The sequence below is a fragment of the Littorina saxatilis genome, linkage group LG4 (genome assembly GCF_037325665.1).
Source record: "Littorina saxatilis isolate snail1 linkage group LG4, US_GU_Lsax_2.0, whole genome shotgun sequence".
In the NCBI taxonomy this organism is placed as follows: Eukaryota; Metazoa; Mollusca; class Gastropoda; order Littorinimorpha; family Littorinidae; genus Littorina; species Littorina saxatilis.
In genome coordinates, this window is record NC_090248.1 from 55,955,545 (window position 1) to 55,970,544 (window position 15,000).

Sequence of the window (15,000 nt, forward strand, 5' to 3'; positions counted from 1 at the left end):
TCTTTCAAGAGACGGGTCTCTTAAGGTAAATGATTTACTATGTTGTATATTATTGACGTTGGAATACATAGCAGGAGTGTAAAGGTTAGTGTATACAGAGTGCACTAGAACCTAGTGTGAAGCTTTGAGAGAATTCTTGATGTAATTGTATCACGGTTTTTCATGGGGAATTTCTTGAGCATAAATGTTACGCATTTATGTTATGTTTAAGACGGTGATGCTTTGTATGGCAGTGTTATTCATAGATTAAGCATTAGTTTGGATATTGAATGTGGACGGAATGTGAACGTAGAATGAACGAGAATGTATGAGTTGGTACATGAACGTTTGGAAGAAGAGATGGTTTTAGAGAATGTTGTATTAAGACTTGGTTAAATTCTTTAGGAGTTTCCATGAGGGTCTTCCATGGCGTGTACGAGGGAGGGACCTTACACGGCAGAGCGCGGGACGATGGTGGCGAGCAAGGGACCACATCGGCGCAGGATGACTAGACGAAGGAGTCTTCATCGTTGCCGGTCGTAGCTGACGACGGTTGCTTTCGCTAATGGCGGAAGGGTTTCTCGGGAAGAAACGTGAAAGGTGTGTGTTGGCATCTACAGTGAGAGTTTGTGGGAATTCATTATTCTACGAGGATTCAGCGACACAAGGAAGTGAAACTGGCGACATGCAGTGAGCCGTGATTCGAACTCGTGAGTGTCTGTCAGTACCATCTTGTGTGCGTTAATCTATATTTGAGAAAGTATCTTTATAATATGTATTTACATGCATTGAGTGAAAGCTAAAAGATTGTGCAAACTGTGTGTCGAAAAGTTGATTCGTATTGATGTATGTGAAGTGAAGAAGTATGTTGTTTTTGGTTAAGGAAATAATGAGCCTGTATCCTCCCAAATTCTGTTGTTGAAGTGTTTGGTGTGAAAAGGGTAAAGACAGAGCAATAGGGCAGAACACGTACATATGAAAGCAATTTCATTTATTTCACACGCAAACCACTTTATGACAAACCTCTTGACACGAGAGTGACTGTGTAAAAATACCCATACAAGAATGGGAAGAGATGAAAAAGCAAAATGCTCGAATTTTATCTTCTCTGGCAAGGGCAGGTAAGCAAAAGGATGACACATCCGATGAAGAAAGTACATGTAGATCTACCCGTAAACGAAAGAGAACAGATGAGATATCTGATGAAGAAGATGAGATCGAAGATTTCTTTGAAGCAATAGAATCATGATCAAATGATGCACTAGACGAAATCGAACTGGAATTCGATTCCGCAGAAGATGTGGGGCCACAGATTTCTGAGAAATTGGCACAGATCGTAGAGGGAATGAAAAGAGAACTGCTGTCCGAGAAAAAAATTCAAGAAAAGTTTGAAAAGTACAAAAAGACCGGAAATTGTGATATTACAGTTCCGCAAGTGAACCCAGAAATCGGGGACTAAATTGAACATGAGGTTCGGTCGAAAAAATCTCCGTGTACAACAGGAGGAGAAATGCTTCTAAAAGCGACTTTTGCCTTGGCAAAAATAAGTGATGACTTGGTGCAAAGTGCATCTACTCAAAGCAAAGCCATGCTAAAAACGGTCATGGACGCAGTTGCACTGATTTTGAAAACGGTACATGAACTTTCAGTAGATCGGAGATCTAGAATTGTCAATGCTCAAAACGTCAGCAAGAAATACCGCAAACTCAATTCAAATGACATTTCAATCACAGATCTCCTCTTCGGCAATGAGTTAAAGGCAGCTCTGGCAGCCATTGATTCAGCTTCAAAACTTGGCAATGATTTCGGTCAGAGGTAGAAAATTCTTCCCGGCGTCAAAAAACGGGTACAGAGAAAAAAAACTGGAAGAGCAGAGGAAGAGGTCAAAGCTGGCCCCGGAACAGGCCAACGCGAAGTTGTGGTCACTACAGGGGCTGGGGGCCAGGACAACAGAGATCAACATATCAGGTGTAAATACTCACCATGAAGAAAACACTCAGGTAAGCATTGAAAAAGAAATAGAATTTCAAGCAGGTAGACTGAAACATTTTCTTTGTGAGTGGAAAAAGCTGACGTCAGATACATTCATTCTGAGTATGATTCAAGGAGTTCAGATTCCTTTAGAAGAAATTCCAAAACAATACTCTAAACCACAAAACCAGGTTCAGGGAAATTTATTGAAAGAAACAGACAAGGAAATAGAAAAACTCCTAAAAATGGGAGTAATTGAAAAGTCGCATCATGAAAAAGAACAGATTCTTTCACCTATATTCCTTGTTCCAAAACCAGACGGTACACATAGAGTTATTCTCAATTTGAAGAAGTTCAATGAGAACGTTTCTTACGAACATTTCAAAATGGAAAATTTAAATTCTGCAACGGAAATGATGAAAAAAGGGTGCTACATGGCATCAGTAGACTTGAGGCATGCCTATTACTCAGTATCAGTGGCACATGAATTTAGAAAATATCTCAAGTTTGAATGGAAGGGTCAGCTCTATGAGTATACTTGTTTGCCAAATGGTCTGGCATGTTGTCCTCGGTTTTTCACGGGTGCGTATCGCTAGCGCTACGTGTCATTTGTGCTACGTGTCATTTGTCCTACGTGTCATTTGTGCTACGTGCCGCTATCGCTACGTTGATTAGTGCTACAAATAATTTGTCTATGAGTCGCTATCATTCGTTCATTATCACTACGTGTCGACAGCACTACATCTTTTAGCGCTACGTGTCATTATCGCTACGTGTCAATACCACTACTTACTGGCGACTCTCTCTTTCTCATTTTTTCTCTCGCTCTCACTCCTTCTGGTTTGTGTGTGTATATGTGTGTGCGTGTGTGTGTCTGTTTCAGTGTGTGTGTGTGTGTCTCTCTCTCTCTCTCTCTCTCTCTCTCTCTCTTGCTCACTCGCTCACTCACTCTGTCTCTCTCTCTCTGCCTCTCTCTCTCTCTCTCTCTCTCTCTCTTCATTACACACACACACACACGCACACGCACAAATGCATACGTACACACGGTATCGTACACACAAACTCACACACAGAAAAACATCCGTGTACAGGGGTCGACACTAACTTATTTGGCCTGGGGCCACACTGGCCCCAGAGATGGAAATTGCTGGGGCGGAAAAGAAAAATCTGGGGCCCACTCTTATTCATGCTAAGTATATAAGCTTATATCAGAATCCCCACTTTTTTCAAGTGGTTCTGCGCCATAAGATCTGCATGGGCGGGCAATGCATTGTCTGTTTTTCTTCGTCGTACTGAAGCCAGAAAAAATCTTTCAACCATTTGACATTGAAATTACGACAGCGCTTCGCGCTTTTGGCTGCATCGGTCTCCTTTTCTTGTTTTTCACCAACCTGTTCTTCATTTCCATGTCTTTTTACACCAGGGATGTGTCGCCACATTTTGCGTTTGGCATTTGAAGGCGATACTTATCTCTCGCGCTAAAGAGCACAATCTGGGAGTTATTTCCCTTGCGGCATTGTCCTTGGACGATTTCAATGGTTTTTTTTCTTGACTGCGGCATTGATCGTAACGCAAATTTCAGTGACGACTTTGACTGGCGATTTTTAGTGATTGCCTCTGGCATTAGATTTTTTGGTTTGTCATTGTTGGAATTTATCCTGGGGCGGAGTGGGCCCCAAGCTTCAGCAATGTTTGGGGCGGAACACAAAACTCTGGGGCGTTCCGCCCCCCGCCCCCGCTAGTGTCGAACCCTGCGTGTATGTATATACGGTATCATGCAAGAGAGAGAGAGACGGGGGAGGGGGAAAGAGCGAGCGAGAAAGAAAAAGCGAGAGAAGAAAGACAGATGGAGAGAGATTGAGGGGAGGAGAGCGGGAGAGACAAGGAGAGAGCGATTTTAAAGAGGTACAGAGAAAGAGCGATTGAGAGGTGCAGAGAGAGACAGAGACAGACAGACATACAGATCCGACAGACAGCCATGCAGACAAAATATATACACACTCACACGCACACACAAAGGTAAGTGTCTGCCGTTTGAACATGTAGTATAGTGCTATCGACACGTAGCGTTATCGACACGTAGCGCTACAGTACATTGGTTTTTCAAAAATAGTGATATCGACACGTAGTTCTATTGAGACGTAGTGATAATGGCATGTGTGAATTGTGGCAATAGCACTACGTGCCGATAGCACTACTGTTTTTGGCAATTTGTGTCGATAGCACTACAGAAAATAGCGCAAACGATACGTAGCACAAATGACACGTAGCGCTAGCGGGACGCACCGGTTTTTCACTAAACTGCTGAAACCTATATATGCTTGCCTGAGATCACAAGGTTTTCTGTCTGCAGCATTTGTTGATGATTGTTACCTACAAGGGTGTAGTGTGGATGATTGTCAAAATAACATTGACAATACTGTAAATTTGTTTGAATCACTGGGGTTTGTGGTACATGATGAAAAATCTTTTTTGGTACCAACAACAAAGCTGAGGTACTTGGGATTTTGTTTGAATTCTGAGAAAATGATAGTCACATTACCAGAAGAAAGGGCGCTGAAAATCAAAAGCCTGTGTGGGGCTGAGAAGTAAGAAAAGATGCACAATTCGAGAACTAGCACAAGTTATTGGACAGCTAGTTTCAGCCTTTCCTGCAGCTCAGTGGGGTCCTTTGTTCTACAGAAAATTGGAATGTGACAAAGCTGCAGCTTTAAAACAAAATGGAGGAACATTTGAAGCTTTAATGGTAGTTTCAGAAGAAGGACAAAAAGAACTGAATTGGTGGATTCAAAACATAGGCACAGTATCAAAAAGCCTAGAGCAGTCTGAGCCCTCAGTGGAAATAACAACTGATGCTTCAACCTCTGGTGGTTGGGGTGCTGTATGCAAGTCAAAACCAACAGGTGGTAGATGGACAGAACAGGAGAAGGCATTGCACATAAATGTGTTGGAACTGTTAGCCATTGAGTATGCACTGAAGAGTTTTAAAGAGGATGTAAGTGGCAAACATGTTAAAATCCTCACTGATAACACTTGTGCTGTTGCATATATCAAAAGTATGGGAGGCTCTCAGTCTAAAGAGTGCAATGCTGTTGCAAATCGAATTTGGATGTGGTGCAGAGACAAAGATGTGTGGATCACAGTAGCCCATATACCTGGAAAATTAAATGTAAAAGCAGATTTACATTCAAGAACATTTAACGACTCAACAGAGTGGAAGCTAGAAGCAAACATATTCCAGAAAATTGTTGAAAATTGTGGAAAACCAGAGATTGATTTGTTTGCTTCAAGGCTGAATTATCAGTTGAAACCGTATGTTGCTTGGCAACCAGATCCAGAGGCAATTGCAATTGATGCGTTTATCATAAACTGGAACAAATGGTTCATTTATGCATTTCCGCCTTTCAGTGTGATACAACGAGTCTTGGCGAAGATCAAGCAGACGGTATTCTGGTGGTTCCCCACTGGCCAACAGCAGTTTGGTTTCCACAGATGCTACGTTTGACGAGTCAACCTCCTCTTCTGCTGCCTCGAGGAAAGAAGGTCCTGTTGCAGCCCCACACCAGTCAGCCACACCCTCTACACAGGAAGCTTCAGCTGTTGGCGGTCCAATGCTCAGGGAAGCCTTGGAAGCACAGGGATTTTCTGCAGACACTTGCGACATAGTGTGTGCTTCCTGGAGAGATTCAACGAAGAAACAATATTCCTCATACCTTACCAGGTGGAAACTGTTTTGTGTTGAACGGAAGCAAGATCTTTTTCTAGCATCTGTGAAAACTGTTCTGGAGTTCTTAACTCAACTGTACAAGTCTGGACTTGGGTACAGTGCTATGAACACAGCAAGAAGTGCAGTTTCTGCGATTATAATAACTGATGATGACAGACCAGTAGGAAGTCATTCAAAAGTTGCTAGGTTTATGAAAGGTGTATTTGAAGAAAGAACTCCTATTCCCCGTTACAAGCAGACCTGGGATGTAGATGTTCTTCTGACATACTTTAGAAATCAGGAAAATAACAAAAGTCTTTCCCTGAAAGATTTGACTATGAAGTTGTGTGCTTTACTTTTAATTGCTTCAGCTCAAAGAGTGCAAACTATTCATCTCATAAAGTTGGGAGCAATTTCTTTTCATAAAAAAGGAATTACCATCTTCATAGAAGAAAAATTAAAACACACAAAGCCAGGACATTTTCAACAGCCGCTGGAATTTTCAAAAAATGAAGATGAACAAATTTGTGTTGTTGCTTGTCTGAAAGATTACATTGAAAAAACATCCTCACTTCGGTCAGTCAATGACAGTGCTGACAAACTATTGTTGTGTTACTCTCGTCCTTATGGTCCTGCCTCGAAAGACACAGTGGCAAGGTGGTTAAAAACAGTGTTGAGAAAAGCTGGGATAGAACAGTTTGCACCCCACAGCTTCAGAGGGGCAGCCTCTTCGGCTATGCTGAAGACAGGAATGACATTAAAGGATATAATGAAGACGGCAGGATGGTCCAATGCCACCACATTTAATAAATTCTGCAACAGACCTGTGCAGCAGAAGCAAAATGCTGACAAGTCGAGTAGAATGGACCAAACCAGTATTCTAAAGTATGTAAAAGAAAACGTCTGAAGAGTAATCAGGGAGTGATCAGACAGGAATCTAACAGTTTGTACACCATGCATATATTGTCTAAGAGTCAAGTCAGACTCATCTGGAGTTGGATAAGTTCATTTTTCAAGTTGTGGTTAGTTTTGTGTGTGAAAATGTATGATTATTGGAACTTCGCAGGAGCGAATTTTTTTTATTTTTTAAATTAATACACAAACGTACAAAGACAACAGAAAGTCAGTACAATCAGTATCATGTTGGTGTTTTTTGTTCTTTATTGACTGTCAAAAGTTTTTGACCGATGATTGATGCTTTGCAAATGTTAAATAAACATCAAATCACGCAAGGCGAACATAAATTCACAGTGTGAAGTGTCAGAAATATGTACGAATGAGTATAGTCAATAGCAAAACAGCCAACTTTAAAATCTCACAGATCTCGCAGTTTCTGGAAAGTTTCTGTATAGATGATCTAGTCTGTAAAATATGGTTGTTCCGGTCATGCGCATCTCACATATCCCTCCGTTCCTGTAAACTACATCATGGAATTCTACACAAACTTCGACTTACAAGTAAGTACTCGTTTATGTTTCTAATTTCAGGATGACAAATGTTAATTTCATAAAACTACACACAAAAAGTCGTACAGTTTTCAAACAAACAAATACCGTAAACTACCTTGTAAGCGCCCACTACCCTTATGCAACAATTTGCTCAAAAGTAGGGGGTGGGCGTTCACTGTGTACTCCACCTGTGTAAGATCAATTCCTCGTGCGGAATAGCGGTATTTGATTACGTGAACGACGGGCGCAGTGGCCTAGTGGATAAGACATCGGCCATCTGATCGGAAGGTCGTGAGTTCAAATCCCGGCCGCGACCGCCTGGTGGGATTTTTCCGATCTCCCAGGTCAACTTGTGTGCAGACCTGCTGGTGCCTTATTCCCCCCGGCTTCGTGAGTACACGCAAGCACAAGACCAAGTGCGCACAGAAAAGATCATGTAATCCATGTCAGTGTTCGGTGAGTAATACAAACACGAATGGCCTGAATGGCGGGGTAAAAACGGTCATACACATACGGATTCACTCGTGCAAAGACTTGAGACAACGTAGGAGTTTCAGCCCATGAACAAAGAAGAAGAAGAAGATTGCGTGAACATATCAACAGAGTGTGTTTCTGTACAAACAAATGTCTACCCTCTATGTAGGGGAGACCGGGGCTAGTCCGCCCCCAGGGCACATCCGTCTTTGTCTGTTTATTCTTACGTTTGCCACCTTTTAGTCATTCACACCATGTGGGAGTGGTGTCCCTTCTTCCCGCCATATCCTGCAGAAGTTCAGAGGTTGCGCGCCCATATATCGTGAGTACAGCTCACAAAAAATGTTTTTCTTCATTTTTGTAACATGAATGCATTGGAGTTGACTTAGGTTTTGATGCATTACCTCTGAGAACTTAGTCTTGGTGTCGAGTGAAAGTGCGTTAATTAAGGTCGAGTTCTGACGAAAGTTTTGCTTCTTCCTTCCCATGTTGTGCTCGTTATCTGGCACTAGAGTTGCCTGCCCGTGCAGGGGCAAGTCCGCCTATTTGTCATGGGGCATGTTCGCCGTAAGCAGTATGTACAACAAATGTTCATGCGCACATAAAAACTGTCTGCACATTGATATCAGCTACACATTTGTCTTGATGTAAAATAAAAAACCCCAGTCTTCTAGTTCATCAAACTCGCCAGTTATGCTACCAAAAGCATAAAAGTAGCATAAAAGTAGGCGGACTAGCCCCGGTCTCCCCTAACGTAATTTTGTGTTACATTCTTTCGTATTTTGTCATTGGCATTTTTGAACCTAAATATTGAAGGGAATTAAAAAAGCTTTCCCACTAAAGCTTGCCCACTACTAGTCTTGTACCTACTATGGGATGAGAGCGGCGGACTTGCCCCACCCTGTAGGCGGACTTACCCCGACTTGGGGCAAGTTCGCCTACGTTAGGGTAGGTCTACTTAAAGCAGTATGTACAACAAATGTTCATGCGCACATAAAACCCGTCTGCACATTAATATCAGCTACACATTTGTCTTGATGTAAAATAAAAAATCAGTCTTCTAGTTCATCAAACTCGCCAGTTATGCTACCAAAAGCATAAAAGTAGGCGGACTAGCCCCGGTCTCCCCTACCTTGTTCTGGGACACACAGACGTTCGTGTGTGTACAAGTGCCTTGCCAGAATGAAACCTGGTAGCTAATATATATATATTACTAGATGAATACCGCCGGGTGGATCGCGAGACAGAGTATACAGCGTGGCGGTTCGCCGGCTTTGAGTTCGCCGGCTTACAGCACGTGTTGAAAATTTTCATCGACCAGTTTGTGCCCGGGGACTACGTGAATATGCCCACCAAATTTGATGCAGATCCGTCGAGAACTTTGGCAGTGCATCGCGAACAGACACACAGATACACACACAGACAGACAGCTTGAATGACTCGCAAGAGAGTACAATGCGGTGGTGGTTGGTAAGCCGTGGTGTTGCTTAAAGAGAAAAGGGCACAGTGTTGAAAGTGATTTGATCTTTTTTAAGACAGACACAGAAACACCGACAAAGCTCCTCACTATTAATGGTTGCAATGAATATTTACGATGGGAGGGGTAGTATTAGTGGCAATATTTTGAAGATGGGAGGGATTTTGTACACGAATTGCAATACTTAGATGTACTACCTGTGCAGAAAAGCGCTGCTTAGATTCGTTTTCGTTGTGTGGCGGAAGTGAAAGAAGTGAAGAAGTAGAGCCGAAAAAAAAGTGTTTAGTTTCGTAATTCGTATCGCGAAACAGAGTATTCACCGCGGTTCACCGCGCCGCGCTTAGAGCACGTGTTGAACATTTTCATCGACCAGTTTGTGCCCGGGGTCCACCTGAACGTGGCGGAAGTGAAAGAAGTGAAGAAGTAGAGCCGAAAAAAAAAGTGTTTAATTTCGTAATTCGCATCGCGAAACAGAGTATTCACCGCGGTTCACCGCACCACAGCCCCGCTTAGAGCACGTGTTGAACATTTTCATCGACCAGTTTGTGCCCGGGGTCCACCTGAATACACCTACCAAATTTGAAGCAGATCCATCGAGAACTTTGGCCGTGCATCGCGAAAACACACACACACACACACACACACACACACACACAAAAACACACAGAAGCCGTATATATATATATTGATAACCGCACACAGAGCAGCAATCGTAACTTTGCACAAAATGAATAGTGTTGAACATGTTAGGCCAAACAAAATATATATTAGTTTAGGGTAACGTGACCCAAAACGATAGGGTCAGTAGGTCGGCTTTTTACATTTAGTCAAGTTTTGACTGAATGTTTTAACGTAGAGACGAGGGTCGTGGTGTATGTGTGTGTGTGTGTCTGTGCGTGTGTGTGTGTGTAGAGCGATTCAGAGTAAACTACTGGACCGATCTTTATGAAATTTGACATGAGAGTTCCTGGGTATGAAATCCCTAGAGGTTTTTTCTTTTTTTTGATAAATGTCTTTGATGACGTCATATCCGGCTTTTCGTGAAAGTTGAGGCGGCACTGTCACGCTCTCATTTTTCAACCAAATTGGTTGAAATTTTGGTCAAGTAATCTTCGACGAAGCCCGGACTTCGGTATTGCATTTCAGCTTGGTGGCTTAAAATTTAATTAATGACTTTGGTCATTAAAAATCTGAAAATTGTAAAAAAAAAAGGTTTTTATAAAACGATCCAAATTTACGTTCATCTTATTCTCCATCATTTTCTGATTCCAAAAACATATACATATGTTATATTTGGATTAAAAACAAGCTCTGGAAATTAAATATATAAAAATTACTATCAAAATAAAATTGTCGAAATCAATTTAAAAACACTTTTATCTTATTCCTTGTCGGTTTCTGATTCCAAAAACATATAGATATGATATGTTTGGATTAAAAACACGCTCAGAAAGTTAAAACAAAGAGAGGTACAGAAAAGCGTGCTATCCTTCTTAGCGCAACTACTACCCCGCTCTTCTTGTCAATTTCACTGCCTTTGCCATGAGCGGTGGACTGACGATGCTACGAGTATACGGTCTTGCTGAAAAATGGCATTGCGTTCAGTTTCATTCTGTGAGTTCGACAGCTACTTGAATAAATGTTGTATTTTCGCCTTACGCGACTTGTTTTTCTTTTTCTTTTTACACCCCCGGTATAGGGGTGTGTATAGGTTTCACTCGATGTGTTTGTTTGTGTGTTTGTTTGTGTGTTTGTGTTCGCATATAGATCTCAAGAATGAACGGACCGATCGTCACCAAACTTGGTGAACAGGTTCTATACATTCCTGAGACGGTCCTTACAAAAATTGGGACCAGTCAAACACACGGTTAGGGAGTTATTGGTGGATTAAGATTCTACAAGGACTTATATAGAAACATATTCATGGTCAAAGGGAAATAACCTTCTCAGTTGGTGGCAGTGAGAATGGGTGCAGTGAGAATGGTTATTTCCCTTTGACCAACGGGGGTGTTTTTCCTACCTGCGAGGAATTTCTTGTTTTATTTGTTCCCTTAAATTAAGTCGATTTTAAAGGAGGTTACTTCCCTTAGTCTCGGTATGGTTGGCAAAATGTGCCAAAAGTTTTTGTATTTTTGAAAAAAAAAAAAACTGTTAGGGTCGGCGGGAAAAATATAGGATCCTAAATCTTCATCCTGCTTTGGCACGACTAACCAGAAACCGTAGTGACACACATTTGAAATAAATGGTATGACTGCATCGGAGCATTGTGGTCATTGTGCATCCGAATGACATGTCCGTATTTAAAAAAAAAATGTTTTTGAGTTTGCTACCTCTGTTTTGGTGACTTGCAGTAACAATAAGTTGACAATTATTTTCACGTAGTAATTATAAATCGATCTCAAATCTCAAAATCATGCATACTACTTTTTACCAGTAAACGCTATAAAGCGTTAAACTGTGTTATATGTTGGAAGGATGTGTGTGTGTGTGTGTGTGTGTGTGTGTGTGTGTGTGTGTGTGGGTGCGTGCGTGCGTGCGTGTATGTGTGCGTGCGTGCGTGCGAGCGTCTATGCGTGCGTGTGTATGTGTGTGTGTGTGTGTATGTATGCATGCGTGCGTGCGTGCGTGCGAGTGTGTGTGTGTGTGTGTGTGTGTGTGTACGTGCGTAGGTAAGTGCGTGCGTGCGTGCGTGCCTGCGAGCTTGCGTGCGTGGGTGTGCGTGCGTGCGTGTGCGTCCATACCAGAGAGGCAAAGAGAGAGAAATAGTCTCTATAACTGAATAGCAGTTATGTGGTATCAACGTTTCTCCACAAACATGACACATCACGCGTTCCGTTGTCAGCCAGCCTCCGTTTCTCAGACGCTGTTAGAGTCCAGGCGATAGACGATCAATCCTTTTTCAACACAGGTCTTTCTCGCGCAAGGGTGCGTTCTTCGTGATGTAGAAGACAGGGTTAACCCCACCTGAAACGCCGAGCAACCCATTGAGAGAAAAATTCAAGTTGAACTTGACGTGACATAGCATGCTATAACAAGTCGCGTAAGGCGAAACTTCTACATTTAGTCAAGCTATCGAACTCACAGAATGAAACTGAACGCACTGCATTTTTTCATCAAGACCATATAGCATCGTCTGTCACCCGCTCGTGGAAAAAGCAGTGAAATTGACAAGCCCGTATGGCGCGGTAGTGGTTGCGCTGTGCAGGATAGCATGCTTTTCTGTATCTCTATTCCTTTTAACGTTCTGACCTGGTTTTGAATCCAAACACAACATATCTATATATTTTTGGAATCAGGAACCGACAAGAAATAAGATTAGATTAATTTTAAATCGATTTCAGAAATTAAAATTTAATCATAATTTTCATATTTTTAATTTTCAGAGCTTGTTTTTAAATCCAAATATAACATATTTATATGTTTTTGGAATCAGGAAAAAATGAAAAATAAAATGAAATTATTTTAGGATCGTTTCATAAAAAAAATAATGTTAATCCCAATTTTCAGATTTTTAATGACGAAACTCATGAATTAATTTTTAAACCTCCAAGCTGAAATGTAATACAAAAGTCCGGCCTTTGTCAGAGACTGTTTAACTAAAATTCCAAGCTGTTTTATCAAAAACTGAGAGTGTTACAGTGCAGCCTCAACTTTTTTCAAAAAGCCGGATATGACGTCATCGAAGACATTTACACAGAAATTAAAAATGGTCTGGGGATATCATACCCTGGAACTCTCGTGTAAAAATGTCATACAGATCGATCCAGTAGTTTTCTCTGAATCGCTCTACACACACACACACACACACACACACACACACACACACACACACACACACACACACGCACGCACGCACGCACGCATGTACACACACACACACACACACGCACTCACACTCACACACACACACACTCACACATATTTCAATACGGCTAAAATGGTTAAACGATCTACATTAAACGGGCTATGATGGTTAAACGATTTACATTAAAAGGGCTATGATGGTTAAACGATCTACATTAAAAGGGCTATAGTGGTTAAACGATCTACATTAAAAGGGCTATAGTGTTTAAACGATCTACATTAAAAAGGCAATAATGGTTAAACGATCTACATTTAAAGGGCTATAATGGTTAAACGATCTACATTGAAAGGGCTATAGTGGTTAAACGATCTACATTAAAAGGGCTATGATGGTTAAACGATCTACATTAAAAGGACTATGATGGTTTAACGATCGACATTAAAAGGGCCATAATGGTTTAACGATCTGCATTAAAAGGGCTATGATGGTTAAACGATCTACATTAAAAGGGCTATGATGGTTTTACGATCTACATTAAAAGGGCTATAGTGGTTAAACGATCTACATTAAAAGGGCTATAATGGTTAAACGATCCAAATTAAAAGGGCTATGATGGTTAAACGATCTACATTAAAAGGGCTATAGTGGTTAAACGATCTACATTAAAAGGGCTATGATGGTTAAACGATCTCCATTAAAAGGGCTATAGTGGTTAAACGATCTACATTAAAAGGGCTATGATGGCTAAACGATCTACATTAAAAGGGTTATAGTGGTTAAACGATCAACATTAAAAGGGCTATAATGGTTAAACGATCTACATTAAAAGGCCTATAATGGTTAAACGATATACATTAAAAGGGCTATGATGGTTAAACGATCTACATTAAAAGGGCTATGATGGCTAAACGATCTACATTAAAAGGGCTATAATGGTTAAACGATCTACATTAAAAGGGCTATAATGGTTAAACGATCTACATTAAAAGGGCTATGATGGTTAAACGATCGACATTAAAAGGGCGATAATGGTTAAACGATCTACATTAAAAGGGCTATAGCGGTTAAACGATCTACATTAAAAGGGCTATAATGGTTAAACGATCTACATTAAAAGGGCTATGATGGTTAAACGATCTACATTAAAATGGCTATGATGGTTAAACGATCTACATTAAAAGGGCTATGATGGCTAAACGATCTACATTAAAAGGGCTATAATGGTTAAACGATCTACATTAAAAGGGCTATAATGGTTAAACGATCTACATTAAAAGGGCTATGATGGTTAAACGATCGACATTAAAAGGGCTATAATGGTTAAACGATCTACATTAAAATGGCTATGATGGTTAAACGATCTACATTAAAAGGACTATGATGTTTAAACGATCTACATTAAGAGGACTTTAATAACGATATCATACAGATTAATTCACACACCTCCACTTTTACCATCACTGCATGATTCCTTTCGGTCTCGACAAACGAACCAACTGCAATCAGAAAATTGTCGTCTAAGAGTATATGATAAGCTTGTTATTATGTGAGTGCGTATGTGCGTGTGTGTGTGTGTGTGTGTGTGTGTGTGTGTGTGTGTGTGTGTGTGTGTGTGTGTGTGTGAGTGTGTGTGCGTGTGCGTGTGTGTGTGTGTGTGTCTGTGTGTGTGTGTGTGTGACGTGTGTAGGGGCGGGGTTTGCGAATTGGATGAGGTACAAATGTGCACACTTTCTTGTTAAAGCATAGATTGGGTTTATTTGTGAAACACGTAGCGTTTTCCATAGATTGTAACATGCGAACTTAAAGGCACAGTAAGCCTCCCGTAAACCACCACAGAGCTCCCCGAGCGTCTACATACAGTACAAGCATACTTCCATTTGAACGCTCACCGAACGGGAACATCCTGGCTGCTTTCTGTCGAGCGTGAGAAATTTTCAAAGAATTTATTTTCGTGGACTTGGTCCTCTACAACAATGGCGCCTCGTTTTGGTGCTGGACGGCTGTTATGAATATTCAATACCGGAAATCACGCCCGGACAGTAAGCCTCCCGTAAACCATCACAGATACTGTCAGGCTTTTACACACAGTACAAACACCCTTCCATTTGAACGCTCACCAAACGGGAACATCCTAGGTGCC

At 41.3% G+C, this 15,000-nt stretch overlaps 1 protein-coding gene across 5 annotated transcripts in view; it reads right to left on the bottom strand.

The window, feature by feature from the left end:
• Positions 1-7,626: 7,626 nt before the first annotated feature.
• Positions 7,627-15,000, bottom strand: part of LOC138965130 (uncharacterized) — a 19,732-nt gene continuing 12,358 nt past the window's right edge. For 4 of the 5 annotated variants that reach the window (XM_070337252.1, XM_070337255.1, XM_070337251.1 and 1 more), the window contains 2 exons: positions 14,304-14,356; positions 11,532-12,019 (listed from right to left, as the gene is read on the bottom strand). In XM_070337252.1, the coding sequence (XP_070193353.1) occupies positions 11,955-12,019; positions 14,304-14,356 (118 nt within the window). In that variant the 3' untranslated portion in view covers positions 11,532-11,954. Of the gene's footprint in view, positions 9,065-11,531; positions 12,020-14,303; positions 14,357-15,000 lie in introns of those variants that run through there. The other variant, XR_011455328.1, reaches the window with a different exon arrangement.